This window comes from Pongo pygmaeus, chromosome 12 (assembly GCF_028885625.2).
Source record: "Pongo pygmaeus isolate AG05252 chromosome 12, NHGRI_mPonPyg2-v2.0_pri, whole genome shotgun sequence".
Classification (NCBI taxonomy): Eukaryota; Metazoa; Chordata; class Mammalia; order Primates; family Hominidae; genus Pongo; species Pongo pygmaeus.
The window spans coordinates 23204875-23229600 of NC_072385.2; the positions used below are offsets into that span (position 1 = coordinate 23204875).

The 24726-nt window shown below is 39.8% G+C and overlaps 1 protein-coding gene across 1 annotated transcript in view; it reads left to right on the forward strand.

Annotated features, from left to right (window-relative positions):
- The window catches only part of LOC129030340 (POTE ankyrin domain family member B-like), a 43752-nt gene extending 21756 nt beyond the window's left edge, over positions 1-21996 (forward strand). The window contains 5 exon segments of the mRNA XM_063648466.1: positions 5007-5077; positions 19053-19114; positions 20623-20772; positions 20775-20964; positions 20967-21996. Coding sequence (XP_063504536.1) covers positions 5007-5077; positions 19053-19114; positions 20623-20772; positions 20775-20964; positions 20967-21952 — 1459 coding nt within the window. The 3' untranslated portion in view covers positions 21953-21996.
- Positions 21997-24726: the final 2730 nt, after the last annotated feature.

The window sequence follows — 24726 nt, forward strand, 5'->3', positions numbered from 1 at the left end:
GTGTTACATATATACTTATGTATAAGGACATTTATTACAGCATTATTATATCAAAAAATGGATCCTTATCAATAGGAAATCATCATTATCAAAAGTAAATCCTTACCAATAGGAAGTATCTCAATTTTCATACCCAGAAAATAATGTAGTATGCAACCATTTTTTACATATGAGGTTAGATCTAGAGTATACTGATTATTTCACAATTAAAATGTATTTAAAGCATTTAGCTTGATAACACATCTTAAGATAATTTTGTTAGAATTCTTGTAATATCTACTGTGTTGCAAATGGAAGCTACATGCTACATTGACACTGTACCTTGTTAGCCACAAGATTGCTAGTTATTAAATTTTTCTTGTCAGTGCCTGAGTGCTGAAATATTGGACCCTGAATCTGAATATTGCCAGGGGATTGTACATGGGGATCTACATTTAATATAAACATTTCAGTATATTGGGTAAAACAGTTATTAAAATATATCAAAGGATCTTTCATCTACTAAACCAGGAGTTGGCCAGCTTTTTCTGCAAAGAGCCAGTTAGTAAATATTTTAGGCTTTGTGGAATATATATATATATATATTTTTTGAGACAGGGTCTCTGTCGCCCAGGCTGGAGTGCAGTTGTGTGATCACAGCTCACTGCAACCTCAACTTTCTGGGCTCTAGTGATCCTCCCACCTCAGCCTGTCTACTAGCTGGGACCACAAGTGTGCGACAGTCACACCCAGCTAATTGACACTATAGACTGTAAAGTGAATAAGCATGGCTGTGTTCCAAGATTCTTTACTTATGAAAACAGGCAGTGGGCTGGATTTGGCCCACAGGTGCTAATTTGCTGACCCTTGTGCTAAAAGGAAGGTGCTGCTAATGCAGTAACTCTTATTTGTGAAAGTGCCCTGCATGTGTGACATTATCTTCCTTTGAGAAAAGGATATATTTCAGTATTCACCTCACCATGTTTTTCCACAGTGACTTCATATAATTTTTTAAATTTCATTTATAAAATAAGATTATTTTCTGCATTTCTCCCACTTTATTGCTGTTAATAGAACTCAATATTTTACTGTGATCACTTACTTTGCATATTTGATAAGTATCAACTATCCTAGAATTGGCTGATTTTTATCAAGTAAGAAATACTCTCCTTAAAACTTTTAGTATTTCTTGGTCTTTATGTATAAGCATGAACAAAATGATAATCAGCTTATGTAATCTACAAATGTTCAAGGTGACTTTTAGTTCTATAGTTTTAAGAATTTAACACCTCAGTCTGGCACTTTTAATGCCATATGTGTATAATTTTTATAACCTTTAAAATACATAATTGTTATATAAAATTTGAAAACTACACCTGTTATATAAAATGTGAAACTATTTGTCTATTATTTTTCTGAGACTGTGGAAGAAAATTACAATATTCTCAGTCATGACTCCTAAGTATGATGTCCTTAAAAGAACTAACTACACTCATGAACTCAAATTTTCTTTTCATTCACTCTTGATCTCATGCCAGTAAATCTTCAATTTCAGCACTCTTCCAACGTTGTTTTTCCTCAAGATTATCACTAATTTTTTTCTGTAATAAATCTAGGCATTTTTCTTCCACCTCATTTTATTTAATCTGTCAGCAATATTTGAGCCAATGGTGGACATCTCCTCCCTAATGGCATCTTCACTTGGCTTTCAGGACCTCACTCCCTCAGGCTTTTCCTCCTGCCTTTCTAGTCCGTTCTTCATGGTCTGTTTTGCTTGCTGCTCCTCATCTTTCTCCTTTTGGACATTGTTGTTTCCCAGGGCTCAGTCCTCAATCTTCTTTCTTGTGAACTTTTCTTTTTCTTTTTTTGAGACAGAGTTTCGCTCTGTCACCCAAGCTGGAGTTCAGTGGTCTGATCTCGGCTCACTACAACCTCCACCTCCTGGGTTCAAGCGATTCTCCTGCCTCAGCCTCCTGAGTAGCTGGCATTACAGGTGCACGCCACCATGCCTGGCTAATATTTGTATTTTTAGTAGAGACAGCATTTCCCCATTTTGACCAGCCTGGTCTCAAACTCCTGACCTCAGGTGATCTCTCTGCTTTTGCCTCACAAAGTGTTGGGATTACAGGTGTGAACCACTGCACCCGGCCCCTTGTGACTTTTTCTGCTGTGTATATGCTAGTGATTTCCAAATATATGTCTCCAGCTCAGATCTGTCTCCTTAATTTCAGATTTCTATATCAGCCTGCCTACTTGACGTCTCTATTTGGTTAGCTATTGGGTGTCACACACTTGTCAGATCCGAAATTGGGCTACTGATGGCCTTCCTGAAATCTACACCTCATGTAGTCTTTCCTACTTTGGTTAAGGGCCACTCTTCCAGTTGCTCTGCCAAAAATCTCGGTGTCATTCTTGACTCATCTCTCTCTGTCTCTCTCTGACACCTCACAACTAATCTCTCTAAATCTTGTCAGGTCTACCTGAAGAATACATCCAGAAGCCAATCATATCTTGTACATCTGAGCCACCCTCCTCTGTAGTCTAGATGAGTGTCATAGACTGAGAATTGATAGTCCTGGCTTTTAAAAACTTCAATTTTCATCAATTCTTAACTCAGTGGATGTATTTAAATCATAAGTCAAATTGTGTCATTCCCCTGCCCCAGCCCTTCTTATTGTCTCCCATTTCACTCTGAGTGCATGTCAAAGTTCCTCCTAATTATCTCCTTTGCTCTGCTTCAGCCACACTGAATTCTTGCTGTCACTTATCTACCCCTAGTGCTTAAAGACTCCAGGCACACCTCTGTACTTGGCAGTTCCCTGTGTCTGTAATGCTTTTTCCCCAGATATCCTCCTAGCTTAGTCTTTCCATTCCTCCAGTTCTTCATTTAAAACCCCCTTTCTAAGAAAAAGAAGAAAAAGGGTAAAAAGAAACACATTAAGGAACAACCACTTTCTGAGGAAGAACCATGTACTACCCAGACGCGTCATGCTTAAGATTCAATTGGGAGACTACCAGGGATGATCTCTAACGTAATCAAGGGAAGGTTCAATGAAACAAAGTGGTTTATCATCTCTAACTTCAAACCCATTTGTATCTTGACATCAATGCTGTTAACCTTATGTCATCATTTCTTAGAGTCTTTGATTTACAAATAAAAGGTTTTTTGTATTTAAAAAAATTCCCTTTCTCTTCAGTGACTTTTCTGACCATTCCATCTTTCCCACCACCCTCCCCATCAAACACACAAACATTGCATTTTCCTGCTTTAGTTTTTCTCCTTTAACTTACTGTATATTTTGCCTTATCTGTCTGTTGTTATTGTGTGTTTTTCTCACTCTCATGAATAGGGTTTTTATTTTTCACTACTATATCCTCACTGCCTAGAAAAAGGCCTAGCATATTGGACGTAGCTACCTAATAAATACTTATTAAATGAGTGAATGGAGCTTATCCTGGGTATACTGTTTGATTGATTCTCACTTTAAAAATGTTTGACATGGTTCACTCTAACACTTTTGCCTGGTAATTATATGCATTTTTAAAATTGTTTTGGCTCTTTATAATAAGCTACATTGTTTATATTAATTTTTTTTGTTTTGGGAGAAAAGCCCAATATTGTGGTTATTCACTATTTATTCTTTTACTAGTAATCATAATTGTAATTATGGTAAACTGAGTCAGAGGAATTGCAAACTTTACTGGTATTTTATTTTATTTTATTTTATTTTATTTATTTTTTTGAGATGGAGTCTCGCTCTATCGCCAAGGCTGGAGTGCAGTGGTGCGATCTCAGTTCACTGCAACCTCTGCCTCGTGGGTTCATCCATTTCTCCTGCCTCAGCCTCCTGAGGAGCTGGCCCTTGCATAAGGTGGCCACACACATTTTGGAAGCATTCCATATTTCGTGCAGTCACTGGAAGGTCATTTGACTGTTCGCTGACTAGCTCTAAGGAAACTGTGAATCAAAGCAAAATGGGTGCCACCAAAATATTGAAATTGTGATTTGCACTACAAAAATAGTCATGTAAGGTGGTCTGTGAGATGACACCAGAGCCAAATAATGTGTGTGGTGTTGTGTGCAAAATATATTGTTAGTATGTATGTTAAAAATTAGAGACTGTCAATTTGCAACTTCCTCATGGAACCTAAAAAAAATAAAAGTAGGGTTTTGGTCTCCCATGTCAGCTAGAGATGAACATGGATATAAAGCATCATCGTAACAAACGTCTGGCTCAGAGTTTGAGTCTGTAGAGAAGGATCATTGGTCCAAGTCAGGTTTTAACATCCATTGGTTTTTCTGCCCTTGGTGTGATTTGTCAACTCCGAAATAGTGGACAATCCCATTATCTACTTTAATGAGATATTTATGAGAAAATTTAGTTACAAACTATGAAATAGTTGAGATGCCCTGAATTATAAGCCATAAAGAGTAGAACAACTAAGAAGCAAAATTAGTACTTAATAACATTTTCTGAAAACTACAACATTTGCATATTAGAACCTATGAATAAAATACACATTGGGTTTTATTTGGGATTCCCAGACAATTTTAGTCATAAAGTTTAGGAACAGATTATTGCATTGCTTCACTATTTCTCTGAGCATTTTTAAAAATGTTATCTTGTTAAATCATTATAACAACCTAGTGAAATAAGGCAACAAATTCCTCACTTTGTAGAAGAAGACATTGAGCCTAAGAGAAGCAACTTGTTCAAGAGCAAATAGCTGTTCATTATGAAGCTACAACTTATGCAGAGTTGGGACACCTTCTATTACCACAGGCTAATGCAAGTTAATTTACTGGTCAAAGTGCCCTCGATTTATGAGTATTTCACCTTACTTTTTTTCTTCTTTAAATAGAAGCTTCATGATAAGTTTGTAGAATGTATACCTAAGTGGATGGGATAATACTGTTAAGTTCTGATATTCTGATATTGTTTGAAATACTCTAAGAATTTTACATTTGGTAAGCTTGTAGATCAGTATTTTAAAACAGTAATTTTATTTATTATATTTTTAGACAGAATTTGCCAATTACTTTCTGACTGCAAAGAAAAGCAGATGCCAAAATACTCTTCTGAAAACAGCAACCCAGGTAAGACTTGTGATAGTGAATTACTTTAGGTCAGTTGCCCACTACCTTTTTGGCACCAGGAGCCAGTTTTGTGGAAGACAATGTTTTCGTGGACTGCAGGAAGGTAGGGATGGTTTCAGGATTCTTCAGTCACATTACATTTATTGTGTTACTTTATATTATTATTACATTGTAATATGTAATGAAATAATTATGCAACTTACCATAATGTAGAATCAGTGGAAGCTCGGAGCTTGTTTCCCTGCAACTAGATGGTCCCATACGGGGGCAAAGGGAGACAGTGACAGACAATCAGGCATTAGATTCTCGTAAGAAGCACACAACCTAGATCCCTCAGATAGGCAGTTCACAACAGGGTTCATGCTCCAATGAGTATCTAATGCTATCACTGATCTGATGGGAGGCAGAGCTCAGGAGGTAATATGAGCCATGGGGAGTGGCTATAAATACAGATGAATCTTCTCCAGTTTGCCTGCTGCTCACCTCCTCCTGTGTGGTGTGGTTCCTAACAGGCCATGGACTGGTACCAGTCTGTGGCCTAGGAGTTGTGGACCCCTGCTCTGGGTGGTCCTACCACAGATAAAAAAGTAAAAGTAAGGAAGTTTTGATCACAAAAGAATAGTGATGCACAGGTCATGTTACATATGCTTGTCCCAACAAGGTCTCACTATTACTGACTTCATTCCTCCTCATTTGAAGTTGAAAGAGATACATTTACTATGTTGGAACAAGATGTATTCTTCTACCTGCTGATTAATTGTCTTGACAACAGTAATTTTGTTAGAACAAGATGCTTTGCTACCATTTGCCAAAAGATTGTCATAATAGATGTATAATTTGCCAAACTCTAGGGTCAGCAGATTATAATAAAAGTATAAAAATGTTTCACAGTAGCAAAAATACTAATATGCTACCTGGATGTGGACACCTAATACATGGTACAATCCAAACTGTATGAGGACACCTTTAACTTAGCCATCTATTTATCAAAGAGCTTCTGTAAGTTAGGTTTTTAAGTTGCAGGAGACAAAGATGGAATAGATGTAGTTTTGATCTTTAAAGTGCTCATAACAGAAGAACTGTCTCTATTTCATTTCTGTGCTTTTTCAACAGAATTTTCAAAGAAAATATTTCTATTTATGTTTTCACTTGTCCACTTAACAAATAACTATCAAATGTCTTTTAGATACTAAGCATTTTTCTAATGCTACAGAACACAAATGAAAATGCAGACAGAAGCTTGTTATTATTATTGTCATTTTTATTATTTTGCTACTTTATTCAGTGCTTACTGTGTGCTAGATGCCCACTGGAAGCTTATAATTATGATTTATTGTATGTTATATTGATTATGTGCCAGACATATGTGATGAGGAATGAAAGCTTTAAAAAGAAAGGAGGTAGGATTTAAGGTAAGCATAGAGAGTGGGAAGAATTTTTCAAGGTAAAGAAGCAGAAGAATAATGTTTGGCAGAAGGAACATGTAACAAGATTGTGTATTTGCCAGGAGAAACATCTAAAGAGATTGCCTGTTTGGGAGGAAGAGCAGCAGGTGCAGAAGACAATATGCTTGAGTGAACATGGCAGGGTTTCTCAGCAGTTCACTTTTGCTAGTACCAAAAGTGTGAAATATGAGAGGTTGGGAATGAGGTGAATACTTAACTAAGGCAAGTTTATGATAGACTTTTTAATACTGTAGAAATGAGTAGGTCTTATCCTGTGGGCCATGGGAAATTTACCAGGTAGAATGCTTTGGACTGCAAGTACTAGATGAGCAATGGCTAAAACAGTAGGAACCAGAGTTGGTTTTTTTTTGTTCAGTGACATCCCGGGGATCCCTCTTGTCCCTCTTTCAGTTGTGCTGTTGGCAGTGTTTTATTCACATCTCCTTTCATGGTGGGCTAATCCGTAGCAGCTCCAAACATCTTGTTCTCACAACACAGCATCGCAAGGGCAGCTTTTCTTCACGTGTCTTTTAAACAGGGAGAAAACTTAGAAGCATGCAGGGGGCTTCCTGTAACATTTCATTAGCTGGGTCACACCACATGCTCATTCCCAAAGCAGGCACTGGGAAGGCAAATACATGATTAGCTTAGAATAAACATTTGTCTTTCTGAGGCTCAGGAGGGAAATTGGGATAATAACTATCCCAACAGACTTGTGTTTCCTTTGCAAGAAGGAATAAGGAATGGCTATTGGTAGGGAGCCAACAATGTGTGCTGCAGGGGCTCATTGGAGAAATTTGAGCAGGGGAGTCACAAGATTTGAGAATTAAAGCATTGTGGTTATGGTGCAAAATGGTTTAGCAAGCTCTTTCTGTAAAGGAGTAGGTGGGAAATATTTTAGACCATGTGGTCTCTGTCATATCTACTTAACCCTGCTGTCGTCTGCTGTTGTAGTGTGAAAGCCACCATGATGATATGTGAGCAAACAGGCATGACTGAGCTCCTACAAAACTTTATTTACAAAACCACAAGGCAGATTGGATTTGGCCTGTGGCCTATAGTTTACTGGGATTGATGGAAGGTAACCATGTAAAGAAACCAGGAGACAAAGGAAGCTTTTGCAGTAGTCAGCTGTAGTTTCCATGTCACACATGCTTGCACTAGTATCATTTACATTAGGTATATCTCCTAATGCTATCCCTCCCCACTCCCTCCACCCCACGACAAGCCCCAGTGTGTGATGTTCCCCTTCCTGTGTTCAAGTGTTCTCATTGTTCAGTTCCTACCTATGAGTGAGAACATACGATGTTTGTTTTTTTGTCCTTGAGATAGTTTTCTGAGAATGTTGGTTTCCAGCTTCATCCATGTCCCTACAAAGGACATGAACTCATCCTTTTTAATGGCTGCATAGTATTCCATGGTGTATATGTGCCACATTTTCTTAATCCAGTCTATCATCGATGGACATTTTGGTTGGTTCCAAGTCTTTGCTATTGTAAATAGTGCCACAATAAACATATGTGTGCATGTGTCTTTATAGCAGCATGATTTATAACCCTTTGGGTATATACCCAGTAATGGGATGGCTGGGTCAAATGGTATTTCTAGTTCTAGATCCCTGAGGAATCGCCACACTGACTTCCACAATGGTTGAACTAGTTTACAATCCCACCAACAGTGTAAAAGTGTTCCTATTTCTCCATATCCTCTCCAGCACCTGTTGTTTCCTGACTTTTTAATGATCACCATTCTAACTAGTGTGAGATGGTATCTCATTGTGGTTTTGATTTGCATTTGTCTGATGTCCAGTGATGGTGAGCATTTTTTCATGTGTCTTTTGGCTGCATAAATGTCTTCTTTTGAGAAGTGTCTGTTCATATCCTTTGCCCACATTTTGATGGGGTTGTTTGTTTTTTTCCTGTAAATTTGTTTGAGTTCTTTGTAGATTCGGGATATTAGCCCTTTGTCAGATGAGTAGATTGCAAAAATTTTCTCCCATTTTGTAGGTTGCCTGTTCACTCTGATGGTAGTTTCTTTTGCCATGCAGAAGCTCTTTAGTTTAATTAGGTTTCAATTTTGGCTTTTGTTGCCATTGCTTTTGGTGTTTTAGACATGAAGTCCTTTCCCATGCCTATGTCCTGAATGGTATTGCCTAGGTTTTCTTCTAGGGTTTTTATGGTTTTAGGTCTGACATGAAAGTCTTTAATCCATCATGAATTAATTTTTGTATACGGTGTAAGGAAGGGATCCAGTTTCCGCCTTCTACATAAGGCTAGCTAGTTTTCCCAGCACCATTTATTAAATAGGGATTCCTTTCCCCATTTCTTGTTTTTGTCAGATTTGTCAAAGATCAGATGGTTGTAGATGTGTGATATTATTTCTGAGGGCTCTGTTCTGTTCCATTGGTCTATATCTCTGTTTCGGTAACAGTACCATGCTCTTTTAGTTACTGTAGCCTTGTAGTATAGTTTGAAGTCAGATAGCATGATGCCTCCAGCTTTGTTCTTTTGGCTTAGGATTGTCTTGGTGATGTGGGCTCTTTTTTGGTTCCATATGAACTTTAAAGTAGTTTTTTCCAATTCTGTGAAGAAAGTCATTGGTAGCTTAATGGGGATGGCATTGAATCTATAAATTACCTTGAGCAGTATGGCCATTTTCACAATATTGATTCTACGTATCCAAGAGCATGGAATGTTCTTCCATTTGTTTGTGTCCTCTTTTATTTCATTGAGCAGTTGTTTGTAGTTCTCCTTGAAGAGAGAACTTCCCTTGTAAGTTCACATCCCTTGTAAGTTGGATTCCTAGGTATTTTATTCTCTTTGAAGCAATTGTGAATGGGAGTTCATTCATGATTTGGCTCTCTGTTTGTTATTGGTGTATAAGAATGCTTGTGATTTTTGCACACTGATTTTGAGTTTGAGTCAACTTTAACCAGAAATTTTCGTTCAAATGTTGCCTTCCATCAACTATGTTCAAAATGAAACTTTTTAATATTCCAGAATTGTAAACTTAATTTTAAAGTTTTTGTTATGATGAATTGGTTAATAATAGCTCTCAGGAAGATTATTTTTTGATACATCGTCTTAATCAGAAGAGTTCTCTGTATAATTTACTTCTTAAAAATATTTGTTTTGTTTTTCTTTTTGGTATTCTTAGAAGCTTTTGCTCAAGTCCTAACATAATCTCCAGTAGGAGATTTTAGTCTCTTTGTCAGTTCATGTATGTATACGGTAGTGATATTCTCTCTTTTTAAATTCCTTTTCTTTTCTTGTTCACTTTCTTCTGTGAACAATAATACTGATATTCTTATACATTTTTACCTCATTAAAAAATAGTTACAATTTTCTGCTGGCAAATCCATGTTTTTATATGTTTTGACTAAATACTAGGTTAAAAGTGAAGAAAATTTATCAGATTATTTTTGAACAAAATCATAACTAATAAAAATTGCTATTTTTGAATTATAAATAATGACATTTGGATATTTTAAAAGTAAGGATATCCCACCCCCAATATTTTGACTTTGTGTTTCCATGTAAATCTCATGTCAAATTGTAATTCCCAGGTGTTGAGAGAAAGATCAGGTAGGAGGTGATTTGATCATGGGGTACATTTTCTCCATGCTGTTCTTGTGATAGTGACTGAGTTCTCACAAGAGCTGATGGCTTCATAAGGGGCTCTTTCCCCTTCACTTCTCTCTCTCCTGCCGCCTTATGGAGAAGGTGCCTGCTTCCCCTTCTCCTTCTGCCATGATTGTTAAGTTTCCTGAGGCCTCCCCAGCCATATGTAACTGTGAATCAATTAAGCCTCTTTCCTTTATGAATTACCCAGTCTTAGGTATGTATGTGTATGAATTACCCAGTCTCAGGTATGTACGTATGTATATGTGTGTGCATATATACATATATATGTGAGATATATATATATGTGATATGTATATATATATTTACACACACATACATACATAAATACATACATACATACATTTTCTTTATTCCACTCATCAGTTGATGGACACTGGTTGATTCAATATCTTTGCATATTGTGAATTGTGCTGTAGTAAACATATGTATGTGGGTGTCTTTTTGAGAGTACAATTTCTTTTATTTTGGATAGATATCCAGAAATGAGAATGCCGGATAAAATGATAGGATCTACTTTTAGTTCTTTGAGAACTCTCCATACTGTTTTCCATAGATTTGTAGGAATTTTTATTCCCACCAGCAGCAGTGTATAACTGTTCTCTTTTCACCACATCCACACCAACATCTTTTTTGATTTTTAATAGTGGCCATTCTGGCTGCAGTGAGGTGATACCTCACTGTCATTTTATTGTACATTTCCCTGATGGTTAGTGATATTTAGCATGTTTTTATATGCTTGTTCACCATTTGTACATCTTCTTTAGAGAAATGTCTATGCATGTACTTTGGCCGCTTTTTAATGGAATTGTTTGTATGTTTCCTGTTGATTTGTTTGTGTTTCTTGTAGGTTATAGATATTAGTCCTAATTTAGATTCATAATTTGCAATTTTTTCCCCGTTGTATAGGTTGTTGGTTTATTCTGATGGTTATTTCTTTTGCTGTGCTGAAGCTTTTTAGTTTAATTAGGTCTTATTTATTTATTTTCATTTTTTTTTTCTTTTTTCTTTTATTGTAATTATCATTATTATTATTATTATTATACTTTAGGTTTTATGGTACATGTGCCCAATGTGCAGGTAAGTTACATATGTATACATGTGCCATGCTGGTGCACTGCACCCACCAACTCGTCATCTAGCATTAGGTATATCTCCCAATGTTATCCCTTCCCCCTCCCCACAACCCACAACAGTCCCTGAAGTGTGATGTTCCCCTTCCTGTGTCCATGTGTTCTCATTGTTCAATTCCCACCTATGAGTGAGAATATGCGGTGTTTGGTTTTTTGTTCTTGTGATAGTTTACTGAGAATGATGATTTCCAATTTCATCCATGTCCCTACAAAGGACATGAACTCATCATTTCTTATGGCTGCATAGTATTCCATGGTGTAGATGTGCCACATTTTCTTAATCCAGTCTATCATTGTTGGACATTTGGGTTGGTTCCAAGTCTTTGCTATTGTGAATAATGCGGCAATAAACATACGTGTGCATGTGTCTTTATAGCAGCATGATTTATAGTCCTTTGGGTATATACCCAGTAATGGGATGGCTGGGTCGAATGGAATTTCTAGTTCTAGATCCCTGAGGAATCGCCACACTGACTTCCACAAGGGTTGAACTAGTTTACAGTCCCACCAACAGTGTAAAAGTGTTCCTATTTCTCCACATCCTCTCCAGCACCTGTTGTTTCCTGACTTTTTAATGATCGCCATTCTAACTGGTGTGAGATGGTATCTCATTGTGGTTTTGATTTGCATTTCTCTGATGGCCAGTGATGGTGAGCATTTTTTCATGTGTCTTTTGGCTGCATAAATGTCTTCTTTTGAGAAGTGTCTGTTCATGTCCTTCGCCCACTTTTTGATGGGGTTGTTTGTTTTTTTCTTGTAAATTTGTTGGAGTTCATTGTAGATTCTGGATATTAGCCCTTTGTCAGATGAGTAGGTTGCGAAAATTTTCTCCCATTTTGTAGGTTGCCTGTTCACTCTGATGGTAGTTTCCTTTGCTGTGCAGAAGCTCTTTAGTTTAATTAGATCCCATTTGTCAATTTTGGCTTTTGTTGCCATTGCTTTTGGTGTTTTAGACATGAAGTCCTTGCCCATGCCTATGTCCTGAATGGTATTGCCTAGGTTTTCTTCTAGGGTTTTTATGGTTTTAGGTCTAACATTTAAGTCTTTAATCCATCTTGACTTGATTTTTGTATAAGGTGTAAGGAAGGGATCCAGTTTCAGCTTTCTACATATGGCTAGCCAGTTTTCCCAGCACCATTTATTAAATAGGGAATCATTTCCCCATTTCTTCTTTTTCTCAGGTTTGTCAAAGATCAGATGGTTGTAGATATGTGGCATTATTTCTGACGGCTCTGTTCTGTTCCATTGATCTATATCTCTGTTTTGGTACCAGTACCATGCTGTTTTGGTTACTGTAGCCTTGTAGTATAGTTTGAAGTCAGGTAGCGTGATGCCTCCAGCTTTGTTCTTTTGGCTTAGGATTGACTTGGCGATGCGGGCTCTTTTTTGGTTCCATATGAACTTTAAAGTAGTTTTTTCCAATTCTGTGAAGAAAGTCATTGGTAGCTTGATGGGGATGGCATTGAATCTGTAAATTACCTTGGGAAGGATGGCCATTTTCATGATATTGATTCTTCCTACCCATGAGCATGGAATGTTCTTCCATTTGTTTGTATCCTCTTTTATTTCCTTGAGCAGTGGTTTGTAGTTCTCCTTGAAGAGGTCTTTCACATCCCTTGTAAGTTGGATTCCTAGGTATTTTATTCTCTTTGAAGCAATTGTGAATGGGAGTTCACTCATGATTTGGCTCTCTGTTTGTCTGTTATTGATGTATAAGAATGCTTGTGATTTTTGCACATTGATTTTGTATCCTGAGACTTTGCTGAAGTTGCTTATCAGCTTAAGGAGATTTTGGGCTGAGACAATGGGGTTTTCTAGATATACTATCATGTCATCTGCAAACAGGGACAATTTGACTTCCTCTTTTCCTAATTGAATACCCTTGATTTCCTTCTCCTGCCTAATTGCCCTGGCCAGAACTTCCAACACTATGTTGAATAGAAGTGGCGAGAGAGGGCATCCCTGTCTTGTGCCAGTTTTCAAAGGGAATGCTTTCAGTTTTTGCCCATTCAGTATGATATTGGCTGTGGGTTTGTCATAAATAGCTCTTATTATTTTGAGATACGTCCCATCAATTCCTAATTTATTGAGAGTTTTTAGCATGAAGGGTTGTTGAATTTTGTCAAAGGCCTTTTCTGCATCTATTGAGATAATCATGTGGTTTTTGTCTTTGGTTCTGTTTATATGCTGGATTACATTTATTGATTTGCGTATATTGAACCAGCCTTGCATCCCAGGGATGAAGCCCACTTGATCATGGTGGATAAGCTTTTTGATGTGCTGCTGGATTCTGTTTGCCAGTATTTTATTGAGGATTTTTGCATCAATGTTCATCAAGGATATTGGTCTAAAATTCTCTTTTTTTGTTGTGTCTCTGCCAGGCTTTGGTATCAGGATGATGCTGGCCTCATAAAATGAGTTAGGGAGGATTCCCTCTTTTTCTATTGATTGGAATAGTTTCAGAAGGAATGGTACCAGCTCCTCCTTGTACCTCTGGTAGAATTCGGCTGTGAACCCATCTGGTCCTGGACTTTTTTTGGTTGGTAAGCTATTGATTATTGCCATAATTTCAGCTCCTGTTATTGGTCTATTCAGAGATTGAACTTCTTCTTGGTTTAGTCTTGGGAGGGTGTATGTGTTGAGGAATTTATCCATTTCTTCTAGATTTTCTAGTTTATTTGCATAGAGGTGTTTGTAATATTCTCTGATAGTAGTTTGTATTTCTGTGGGATCGGTGGTGATATCCCCTTTATCATTTTTTATTGCATCTATTTGATTCTTCTCTCTTTTTTTCTTTATTAGTCTTGCTAGCGGTCTATCAATTTTGTTGATCCTTTCAAAAAACCAGCTCCTGGATTCATTTATTTTTTGAAGGGTTTTTTGTGTCTCTATTTCCTTCAGTTCTGCTCTGATTTTAGTTATTTCTTGCCTTCTGCTAGCTTTTGAATGTGTTTGCTCTTGCTTTTCTATTTCTTTTAATTGTGATGTTAGGGTGTCAATTTTGGATCTTTCCTGCTTTCTCTTGTGGGCATTTAGTGCTATAAATTTCCCTCTACACACTGCTTTGAATGCATCCCAGAGATTCTGGTATGTTGTGTCTTCGTTCTCGTTGGTTTCAAAGAACATCTTTATTTCTGCCTTCATTTCGTTATGTACCCAGTAGTCATTCAGGAGCAGGTTGTTCAGTTTCCATGTAGTTGAGCGGTTTTGAGTGAGATTCTTAATCCTGAGTTCTAGCTTGATTGCACTGTGATCTGAGAGACAGTTTGTTACAATTTCTGTTCTTTTACATTTATTGAGGAGAGCTTTACTTCCAAGGATATGGTCAATTTTGGAATAGGTGTGGTGTGGTGCTGAAAAAAATGTATATTCTGTTGATTTGGGGTGGAGAGTTCTGTAGATGTCTATTAGGTCTGCTTGGTGCAGAGCTGAGTTCAATTCCTGGGTATCCTTGTTGACTTTCTGTCTCGTTGATCTGTCTAATGTTGACAGTGGGGTGTTAAAGTCTCCCATTATTAATGTGTGGGAGTCTAAGTCTCTTTGTAGGTCACTCAGGACTTGCTTTATGAATCTGGGTGCTCCTGTATTGGGTGCATATATATTTAGGATAGTTAGCTCTTCTTGTTGAATTAATCCCTTTACCATTATGTAATGGCCTTCTTTGTCTCTTTTGATCTTTGTTGGTTTAAAGTCTGTTTTATCAGAGACTAGGATTGCAACCCCTGCCTTGTTTTCCATTTGCTTGGTAGATCTTCCTCCATCCTTTTATTTTGAACCTATGTGTGTCTCTGCACGTGAGATGGGTTTCCTGAATACAGCACACTGATGGGTCTTGAGTCTTTATCCAATTTGCCAGTCTGTGTCTTTTAATTGGACCATTTAGTCCATTTACATTTAAAGTTAATATTGTTATGTGTGAATGTGATCCTGTCATTATGATGTTAGCTCGATGTTTTGCTCGTTAGTTGATGCAGTCTCTTCCTAGTCTCAATGGTCTTTACATTTCGGTATGATTTTGCAGTGGCTGGTACCGGTTGTGCCTTTCCATGTTTAGCGCTTCCTTCAAGAGCTCTTTTAGGGCAGGCCTGGTGGTGACAAAATCTCTCAGCATTTGCTTGTCTGTAAAGTATTTTATTTCTCCTTCACTTATGAAGCTTAGTTTGGCAGGATATGAAATTCTGGGTTGAAAATTCTTTTCTTTAAGAATGTTGAATATTGGCCCCCACTCTCTTCTGGCTTGTAGGGTTTCTGCCGAGAGATCCGCTGTTAGTCTGATGGGCTTCCCTTTGATGGTAACCCGTCCTTTCTCTCTGGCTGCCCTTAACATTTTTTCCTTCATTTCAACTTAGGTGAATCTGACAATTATGTGTCTTGGAGTTGCTCTTCTCGAAGAGTATCTTTGTGGCGTTCTCTGTATTTCCTGAATCTGAATGTTGGCCTGCCTTGCTAGATTGGGGAAGTTCTCCTGGATAATATCCTGCAGAGTGTTTTCCAACTTGTTTCCATTCTCCCCATCACTTTCAGGTACACCAATCAGACGTAGATTTGGTCTTTTCACATAGTCCCACATTTCTTGGAGGCTTTGCTCGTTTCTTTTTATTCTTTTTTCTCTAAACTTCCCTTCTCGCTTCATTTCATTCATTTCATCTTCCAGGGCTGATACCCTTTCTTCCATTTGATCGCATCGGCTCCTGAGGCTTCTGCATTCTTCACGTAGTTCTCGAGCCTTGGTTTTCAGCTCCATCAGCTCCTTTAAGCACTTCTCTGTATTGGTTATTCTAGTTATACATTCTTCTAAATTTTTTTCAAAGTTTTCAACTTCTTTGCCTTTGGATTGAATATCCTCCCGTAGCTCGGAGTAATTTGATCGTCTGAAGCCTTCTTCTCTCAGCTCGTCAAAGTCATTCTCCGTCCAGCTTTGTTCCGTTGCTGGTGAGGAACTGCGTTCCTTTGGAGGAGGAGAGGTACTCTGGTTTTTAGAGTTTCCAGTTTTTCTGCTCTGTTTTTTCCCCATCTTTGTGGTTTTATCTACTTTTGGTCTTTGATGATGGTGATGTACAGATGGGTTTTTGGTGTGGATGTCCTTTCTGTTAGTTTTCCTTCTAACAGACAGAACCCTCAGCTGCAGGTCTGTTGGAGTACCTGGCCGGCCGTGTGAGGTGTCAGTCTGCCCCTGCTGGGGGGTGCCTCCCAGTTAGGCTGCTCAGGGGTCAGGGGTCAGGGACCCACTTGAGGAGGCAGTCAGCCCGTTCTCAGATCTCCAGCTGCGTGCTGGGAGAACCACTGCTCTCCTCACAGCTGTCAGACAGGGACATTTAAGTCTGCAGAGGTTACTGCTGTCTTTTTGTTTGTCTGTGCCCTGCCCCCAGAGGTGGAGCCTACAGAGGCAGGCAGGCCTCCTTGAGCTGTGGTGGGCTCCACCCAGTTCAAGCTTCCTGGCTGCTTTGTTTACCTAAGCGAGCCTGGGCAATGGCGGGCGCCCCTCCCCCAGCCTCGCTGCCGACTTGCTGCTTGATCTCAGACTGCTGTGCTAGCAATCAGCGAGACTCCGTGGGCGTAGGACCCTCTGAGCCAGGTGCGGGCTATACTCTCCTGGGGCACCGTTTCCTAAGCCCGTTGGAAAAGCACAGTATTCGGGTGGGAGTGGCCCGATTTTCCAGGTGCGGTCTGTCACCTCTGGAAGGGGAACTCCCTGACCCCTTGCACTTCCTGAGTGGGGCAATGCCTCGCCCCTGCTTCGGCTGGCGCACGGTGCACTCACCCACTGATCTGCGCCCACTGTCTGGCACTCCCTAGTGAGATGAACACGGTACCTCAGATGGAAATGCAGAAATCACCCATCTTCTGCGTCGCTCGCGCTGGGAGCTGTAGACCGGAGCTGTTCCTATTCGGCCATCTTGGCTCCTCCTTTATTTTCATTTTTGTTGCATTTGTTTTTAGGGTCTTCATCATAAATTCTTTGCCTAGGCCAAAGTTTTCAGGTCTTAGGTTTAGGCCTTTAATCCATCTTGAATTAATTTTTGTATATTGTGAGAGATAGAGATCCAGTTTCATTCTTTAACACGTGGCTATCTTTTTTTCCCAGCACCATTTTTGAATAAAGTGTACTTTCTCCAGTGTATGTTTTTGTATCCTTGCTCAGAGTTCATTTGATTGTAGTGGCCTTATTTCTGAGTTGTCTATTCTGTTCCATTGATCTATGTATCTACTTTGATACCAGTACCACACTGTTTTTGTTACTATGGCTTTAGAGTATAATTTGAAGTCAGGTAATGTGATGCCAACATATTTGTTCCTTTTGCTTGATATGTCTGCTGCTATTCAGGCTCTTTTGTGGTCCTACATAACTGTCAGCATTTTAAAATAATTCTGCAAAGAATGGCATTGGTACTTTGGTAGGAATTGTATCAAATGTGTAGACTGCTTTAGGCACTATGGTCATTTTCACAATATCAGTTCTTTCAGTCCATGAACGTAAGATGTATTTTCTTTTGTTTGTGTCATCTATTATTTTCTTTAGTGGTGTTTTCCAGTTATCTTTAACACCCATCTTTTTCATTAAGTATATTCCTAGGTATTTCACACTCTTTTGCAGCCATTGTAAAAGGGATTGTGTTCTTGACATGACTCTCAGCTTGGTCGTAGTTGGTGTATAGTGGTGCTACTGATTGGTATTCATTTATTTTGTAATCCGTGAGACTTTGCTGAATTCATTTATCAAATCTAGGAGTCTTTAGGGTTTTCTAGGTATAAGATCATATCATTGGTGAAGAGATAGTTTAACTTCCTCTTTTCCAGTTTGGATGCCCTTTATTTCTCTTGCCCTGTTGCTCTGCCTAGGACTTCCCAGTTTTATTCTTAATATGCATGAAATAAAAGTAAAATAGAAAGTGATTAATGATTAGTTTATTTCACATCTCTCTCTCATACACAGATAAAATTAATTCAAAGTTCTATGTTAAAAGCATAATATTAGACCCTGTCTTGTTCTAAAAGGAATTTCTAAGTAGTTTATAAAATACATAGGAATCAAGAATATAAGGGGAAAGTGTTTCCAAAAAATAAACATAAAAAGTGTGTGTTAACACATGGGTTCCCAATCCCCAGGCCATGGACCAGTACCAGTCCCTGGCCTGTTAGGACCTGGGCCACACAGCAGGAGGTTAGTGGCAGGTGAGCAAGCAAAGCTTCATCTGTTTGCAACCACTCTGCATCACTCACATTACTGCCTGAGCTCCTCCTCCTGTCAGATCAGCAGTAGCATTAGATTGTCATAGGAGTGTGACTCGAACCCTGTTGTAAGCTGCTCATGCAGGAGATTTAGGTTGTTCACTCCTTATGAGAATCTAATGCTTTATGATCTGTCACCATCTCCCATCACCCCCAGATGGGACCATCTAGTTGCAGGAAAACAAACTCAGGACTCCCACTGATTCTACATTTTGGTGAGTTATATAATTATTTCACAATATATACATTAATAATAGAAATAAAGTGCACAATGAATGTAATGTGCTTGAATCATCCCAGAACCATCCCCCACCTCAGGTTCCTGGAAAAATTATCTTCCACAAAACCAGTCCCTGGTGCCAACATGGTTGGGGAGAGCTGGGTTAACAGATGTGAGACCCCTTTGCCTTGTGTTGGATTAATGTGCAGATATACATTGTGTGAATGCATCTGATGGCACCATCTGTCCCTCTAGATCATTTTAGGGACACCTCCAGTATTTCATGAAAATTAAAATTTCTTCTAGTGATGAACAAAATGATATTCAGAAGGAACTTTCCAAAGAACAGAACACTGGAATATTACAAGGTGAGATTCTGACAAAATCTGAACAAAAGCAGTAGAAGTGGCTGAAAAGAAAATGAATTCTGAGGTATTTTCTTTAGTCATTTTCAAATGTTTTTATATGTGTATATATTTTTTAAAAACTATGTATTTTAGAAATATAAAGGATTTTTAAGTGATATATCTATGTATATATTCTATATATCCTCGGTCATATATCTATATATGTACATATAGCATAAAGCCATGTTCTTAATTCAACTCTATTTGCCTGCAACAGTTGAGTAGTGACCTGCACAATGGCCTCAATCCAAAGGAGAAGCATTTGATATTTTTCATAAGAATTGATGATCTTTCCATATCAAAAATAAGTTTTGCTGCTAAAAACAAGTTTTCTAGTTTTTGGACATTAGCTTATTTTTTTAAAATATTAATAGAGAAGTCAACTGATTATTTTCACTGATAGGAAAGTAGGAAATGTATAGCTGGGTCAGAGACCACACTGTGGATGTCATTATCCTTACTTTTGCAGAGAGGAACAGTTTGCTCCAAGTAGTTTCTCATTTCAATGCAAAGAGCTTTGAAAACAATGACATGCCATGATACACATTTAGTGATAATTTATTGATAAGTATTTTGTTCCTGGAGAAATTGTTCAGTATATTTCCCCTATTTCACACTTATTACTGTTTCAAACGTTATAAAGAGGAAAGAAAAGTTATTGCAATGGCAAATAATCTCATGATTTCTAAGAAAATTTCTCTAAGTTGTATCTTATTTACCATTTGTATTTTGAAATAAAAGGCTTCTTTTGTATTTATATATTTATACCACAGAAGTAACTGTGGTTTTGTGGAGGATCACTAGCAGTAGCATCAGCAGACCTGGGGAAAATCCTGCATCTTGTATATATTTTCTGACCTCTCCTTTTAAGAATCCTGATCTTAAATGAATTCAGTATTGTACGTAGAAGTGCAATGCTTAGATACAGATGTTTACAGTGTAGAAGGGTATGATGCTTAGATTTAACAGTTATAAATAAATGTAATTTTTATAACAGTATAAAAATATTAGAAACATAGAATATCAGTAAAACATTCTTCAGAAAAAGGAACTGAAAGAACTTTGAGAAATTGCTTCTGTCCAAATATATGCATAGCTAAGGCTTTTATGATGGTGTGGTTGATAGGTTAGACATAAGACTGTAAAACCAATCTTAAAAATATAGTCAAATGTATTAATCTTCTATTTTATGCCTCTGGTTTTTTGTAACTCACAGAAAGGCTTTTTTAATTCTGAGATTCTAAAAAATCCTCTAGTGATTTATTTTTCATTGTCTTTAAATAAATATTTAAACTTTTGGAAATTTCCACTCTATTAGGTTTGAAGTTTTGTCCAATATTTTTCCAGTTAAATATCCACTATGGGGATTGTTTCATTATACCAATATACATGTTATTTTTTAATTTCAGAAGAAATCATGATATGTCATTCAACTGAGTGTTAACTAAAAGTTCCCTTTGCTTACTCAGCTTTCTCTTAGTCATAAGAAAGAAAAAGATCTCTTGCTTGAAAATAGTACATTGCAGGAAGAAATTGCCATGCTAAGACTGGAACAAGACATAATGAAATATCAGAACCAGCTAAGAGAAAAGAAATATTTGGAGGAAATTGAAAGTGTGAAAAAAAAAAGAATGATAATCTTTTAAAGGCTGTACAACTGAATGAGCTCACCATGGGTGATGATACCACCATGCTCGTCATTGACAATGGATCCGGCATGTGCAAGGCCGGCTTTGCAGGAGACAATGCCCCCCGGGCTGTCTTCCCTTCCATCGTGGGGTGCCCCAGGTACCAGGGCATGATGGGGGGCATGGGTCAAAGGACTCCTATGTGGGCATCGAGGCCCAGAGCAGGAGAGGCATCCTGACCCTGAAGTACCCCATGGAGCATAGCATCATCACCAACTGGGAAAACATGGAGAAGATCTGGCACCACTCCTTCTACAATGAGCTCCGTGTGGCTCCTGAGGAGCACCCGATGCTGCTGACTGAGGCCCCCCTGAACCCCAAGGCCAACCACGAGAAGATGACCCAGATCATGTTTGAGACCTTCAACACCCCAGCCATGTACGTGGCCATCCAGGCTGTGCTGTCCCTGTATACCCCTGGCCGTACCACTGACATCATGACGGACTCTGGTGATGGGGTCACCCACACTGTGCCCATCTATGAGGGAAATGCTTTCCCCCATGCTATCCTGCACCTAGAACTGGCTGGCCGGGACCTGACTGACTACCTCGTGAAGATCCTCACTGAGCGTGGCTATAGGTTCACCACCACGGCTGAGCGGGAAATCGTGTGTGACATCAAGGAGAAGCCGTGCTATGTTGCCCTGGACTTCGAGTGGTAGATGGCCATGGCGGCCTCCAGCTCCTCCCTAGAGAAGAGCTATGAGCTTCCCAATGGCCAGGTCATCACCATTGGCAACGAGCGGTTCCGCTGCCCCGAGGCGCTCTTCCAGCCTTCCTTCCTGGGCATGGAATCCTGTGGCGTCCACGAAACTACCTTCAACTCCATCATGAAGTGTGACATGGACATCCACAAAGACCTGTACGCCAACACAGTGCTGTCTGGTGGCACCACCATGTACCCTGGCATCGCCGACATGATGCAGAAAGAGATCACTGCCCTGGCGCCCAGCACGATGAAGATCAAGATCATTGCTCCTCTGGAGCGCAAGTACTCCGTGTGGGTCGGTGGCTCCATCCTGGCCTCGCTGTCCACCTTCCAGCAGATGTGGATCAGCAAGCAGGGGTATGATGAGTCAGGCCCCTCCATTGTCCACCGCAAATGCTTCTAGGTGGACTGTGACTTAGTTGTGTTACACCCTTGCTTGACAAAACCAAACTTCGCAGAAAACAAGATGAGATTGGTGTGGCTTTATTTGTTTTATTGTTTCATTTTTTGTTTTGTTTTTTATTGGCTTGACTTAAGATTTAAAAACTGGAATGATGAAGGCGACAGCAGGTGGTTGGAGCGAGCATCCCCCAAAGTTCTACAATGTCACCAAGGACTTTGATTGCACATTGCTCTTCTTTTCAATAGTCATTCCAAATATTGTGAGATGTATTGTTTCAGGAAGCCCCTTGCCCTCCTAAAAGCCATCCTAATTCTCTCTAAGGAGAATGGCCCAGTCCTCTCCTGAGTTCACACGGGGGAGGTGATAGCATTGCTTTTGTGTAAATTATGTAATGCAAAATTTTTTAAATCTTTGCCTTAATACTTTTAAATTGTTTTATTTTTAATGATTAGCCTTCATGGCCCCCCTTTTTTGTACCCCAACTTGGGGTGTATGAAGGCTTTTAGTCTCCCTGAGAGTGGCTGGAGGCAGCCAGAGCTTACCTGTACTCTGACTTGAGAAGAATTGTATAAGAGTGCACACCTTAAAAAAAATTGAATGACGAAGCATTAACAAAAACAGTGTTTCAGTACAGTGGACAGCTTAGCATTTTGACAATTGGGAATAAAATGCTCAGTTCTGAACTGTACAATGTAAGACACAAAAAGAAAACACTGGAAATGGAAATTCAATTATGTCATTGTAGACTGGCTACTGCTCTACATGATTGTGACCAAAGTCAGAGAGCTGAAAGAGACTTCTTTCCAGAGAACAAGACATGAACAGGTTTATTTACAGAAAACAATGAATTCTCATATATCTAACCTAAAAGATTACAGATTCTTTCTGAACAAGTCTAATGTAGACAGTAAAATCAACAGGCTAAAAATTAAGCTCCATCAAACAAGATAAACTCTGAAAGAATAGCTGGGGCAGGCCGCCATCTTTCCCATTCAGGCAACTCAGTCATTCCAGCCTGAAGGCTTTGGAGAGTACAAACCGACCAGGGGCAGAAGAGATCCCACAGCACAGCATAGCTGCTTTACCAAATCATGGCCAGACTGATTCTGTAAGCAGGCCCCTGACCCTGTTCCACCTCACTGGACAGGACCTTGCAAATGGGGCCTCCAGCTACCACCACAAGCATTCCTTGGCCAATGGAAATTTGAAGTGTTCCTGGGACAGAGCTCCCAGAGAGAGGGGCAGGCCACCACCTTTGCTATTTGGGTGACTAGCCATTCTGGCCTGTGGGCTTTGGAGAGCCCAAAGTGACAAGGAGTGGAAGAGGAACCTCAGCCCAGCACAGCCACACTACAAAAACTTGGCCAGGCTCTTGTTTAAGTCAGCCCCCAACCACATTTCTAGTCAGCAGGTGAAGCCTTTCAACCAGAGTCTCCAGCTACCTTCACTGCTGTTCTCTGGCTGACAGAGGTTTCAGGTTTCCCTGAGTCAGAGCTCCCAGGGGGAGGACCAGACTGTCATCTCTCCTGTTGGGGCAACTCAGCCACTTCAGCCTTAGGGCTTCAGAGAGTCTGAGGCGACCAGGGGTGGAAGTGAACCCCAAGCACAGCACAGCTGCTCTAGGAAAATGTGGCCAGACTTTTTTTTTAAGCAAGTCCCTGTTCTTCTTCCTCCTGACTAGATAAGACTTCTCAACTTGCCTCCAGTCACATCTTATAGGTGTGTTCATATTGGCAACAAGTTCATACCTCAGTGGTACAGAGCTCCCAGAGGAAGGGGCAGGCTATCATCTTCCCTGGAAAATACAAGGCAATTAGGGACTGGAGGGGATCCCCAGCATACCACAGCAACCCTACAGAAAAGTGGCCAGACAGTCTACTTGATGGGCAGGTCCTCCTGGCCTGGGTCTCCAGCCAGTCCACCATCAGAACTATCAAGCGAGTAGCAACTCAGCAATTCCCTGGACAGAGCTTCCAGGAGCAAATGAAATTCTCTCTGCCACTGCCTCTGCAGTGGAACTGCCCTTGCTACCCTCAGAATATCAAGGGAGCAAAGACCCTAAGTGCCTTATCAACACCTCCAATAAGCTGCAGTTGACCCAATGAGCAAGCCAGTCCATCTCCCATGGGTACCATACACCCCCCACTGCTCATCACCAGAGAGGGAACCGTGGCTTGGGCTCACAGCACAGACCCTCCATCCTGGGCTGATTACCCTAAGTGATTGCTAACTCACATCTCTCTGGGATGAAGCACCCAGGAGACAAGCAGAGTGGTGGAGCAGCAAGTCAGGTGATGTGGAGCCCAGAGGGCAGGGACAGCTATCTCTCTAGGCTCCACTTGCCCTTGTGAGACACATTATCCCAGCATTTTAGGAATGCTAAGATCAGACCAGCCCTATCTCATGTGCAAGATTGCCCAGCAGAGATCAGGTCTGAGAGTTCCCCTCTTAAAAAAGGGGATTTGCTTAAAAAAGAAGTCTGGCCATGTTTGTGTAAAGCAGCTAAGCTGTGCTGGGGGATCACTTTTGAGAGAGTTCTCTGAGATCTGATCTCTGCTGGGCAGTCTTGCACATGAGATGGGGCTGGTCTGATCTCAGCACTCCTTAGTCTGTTTGCCTCTCCCAGGACCCCAGCCTGGCCACACCTGCTTACAGGGCACTCTCAGATGCCCACACCGTAGCTTCCATGCTAGTGGACCATACCTGATCAGTGGACAGCTGCAGCAAGGTGGCCCCCACAGCCACACACCAGCCTGCACATTACCTCTCCATAC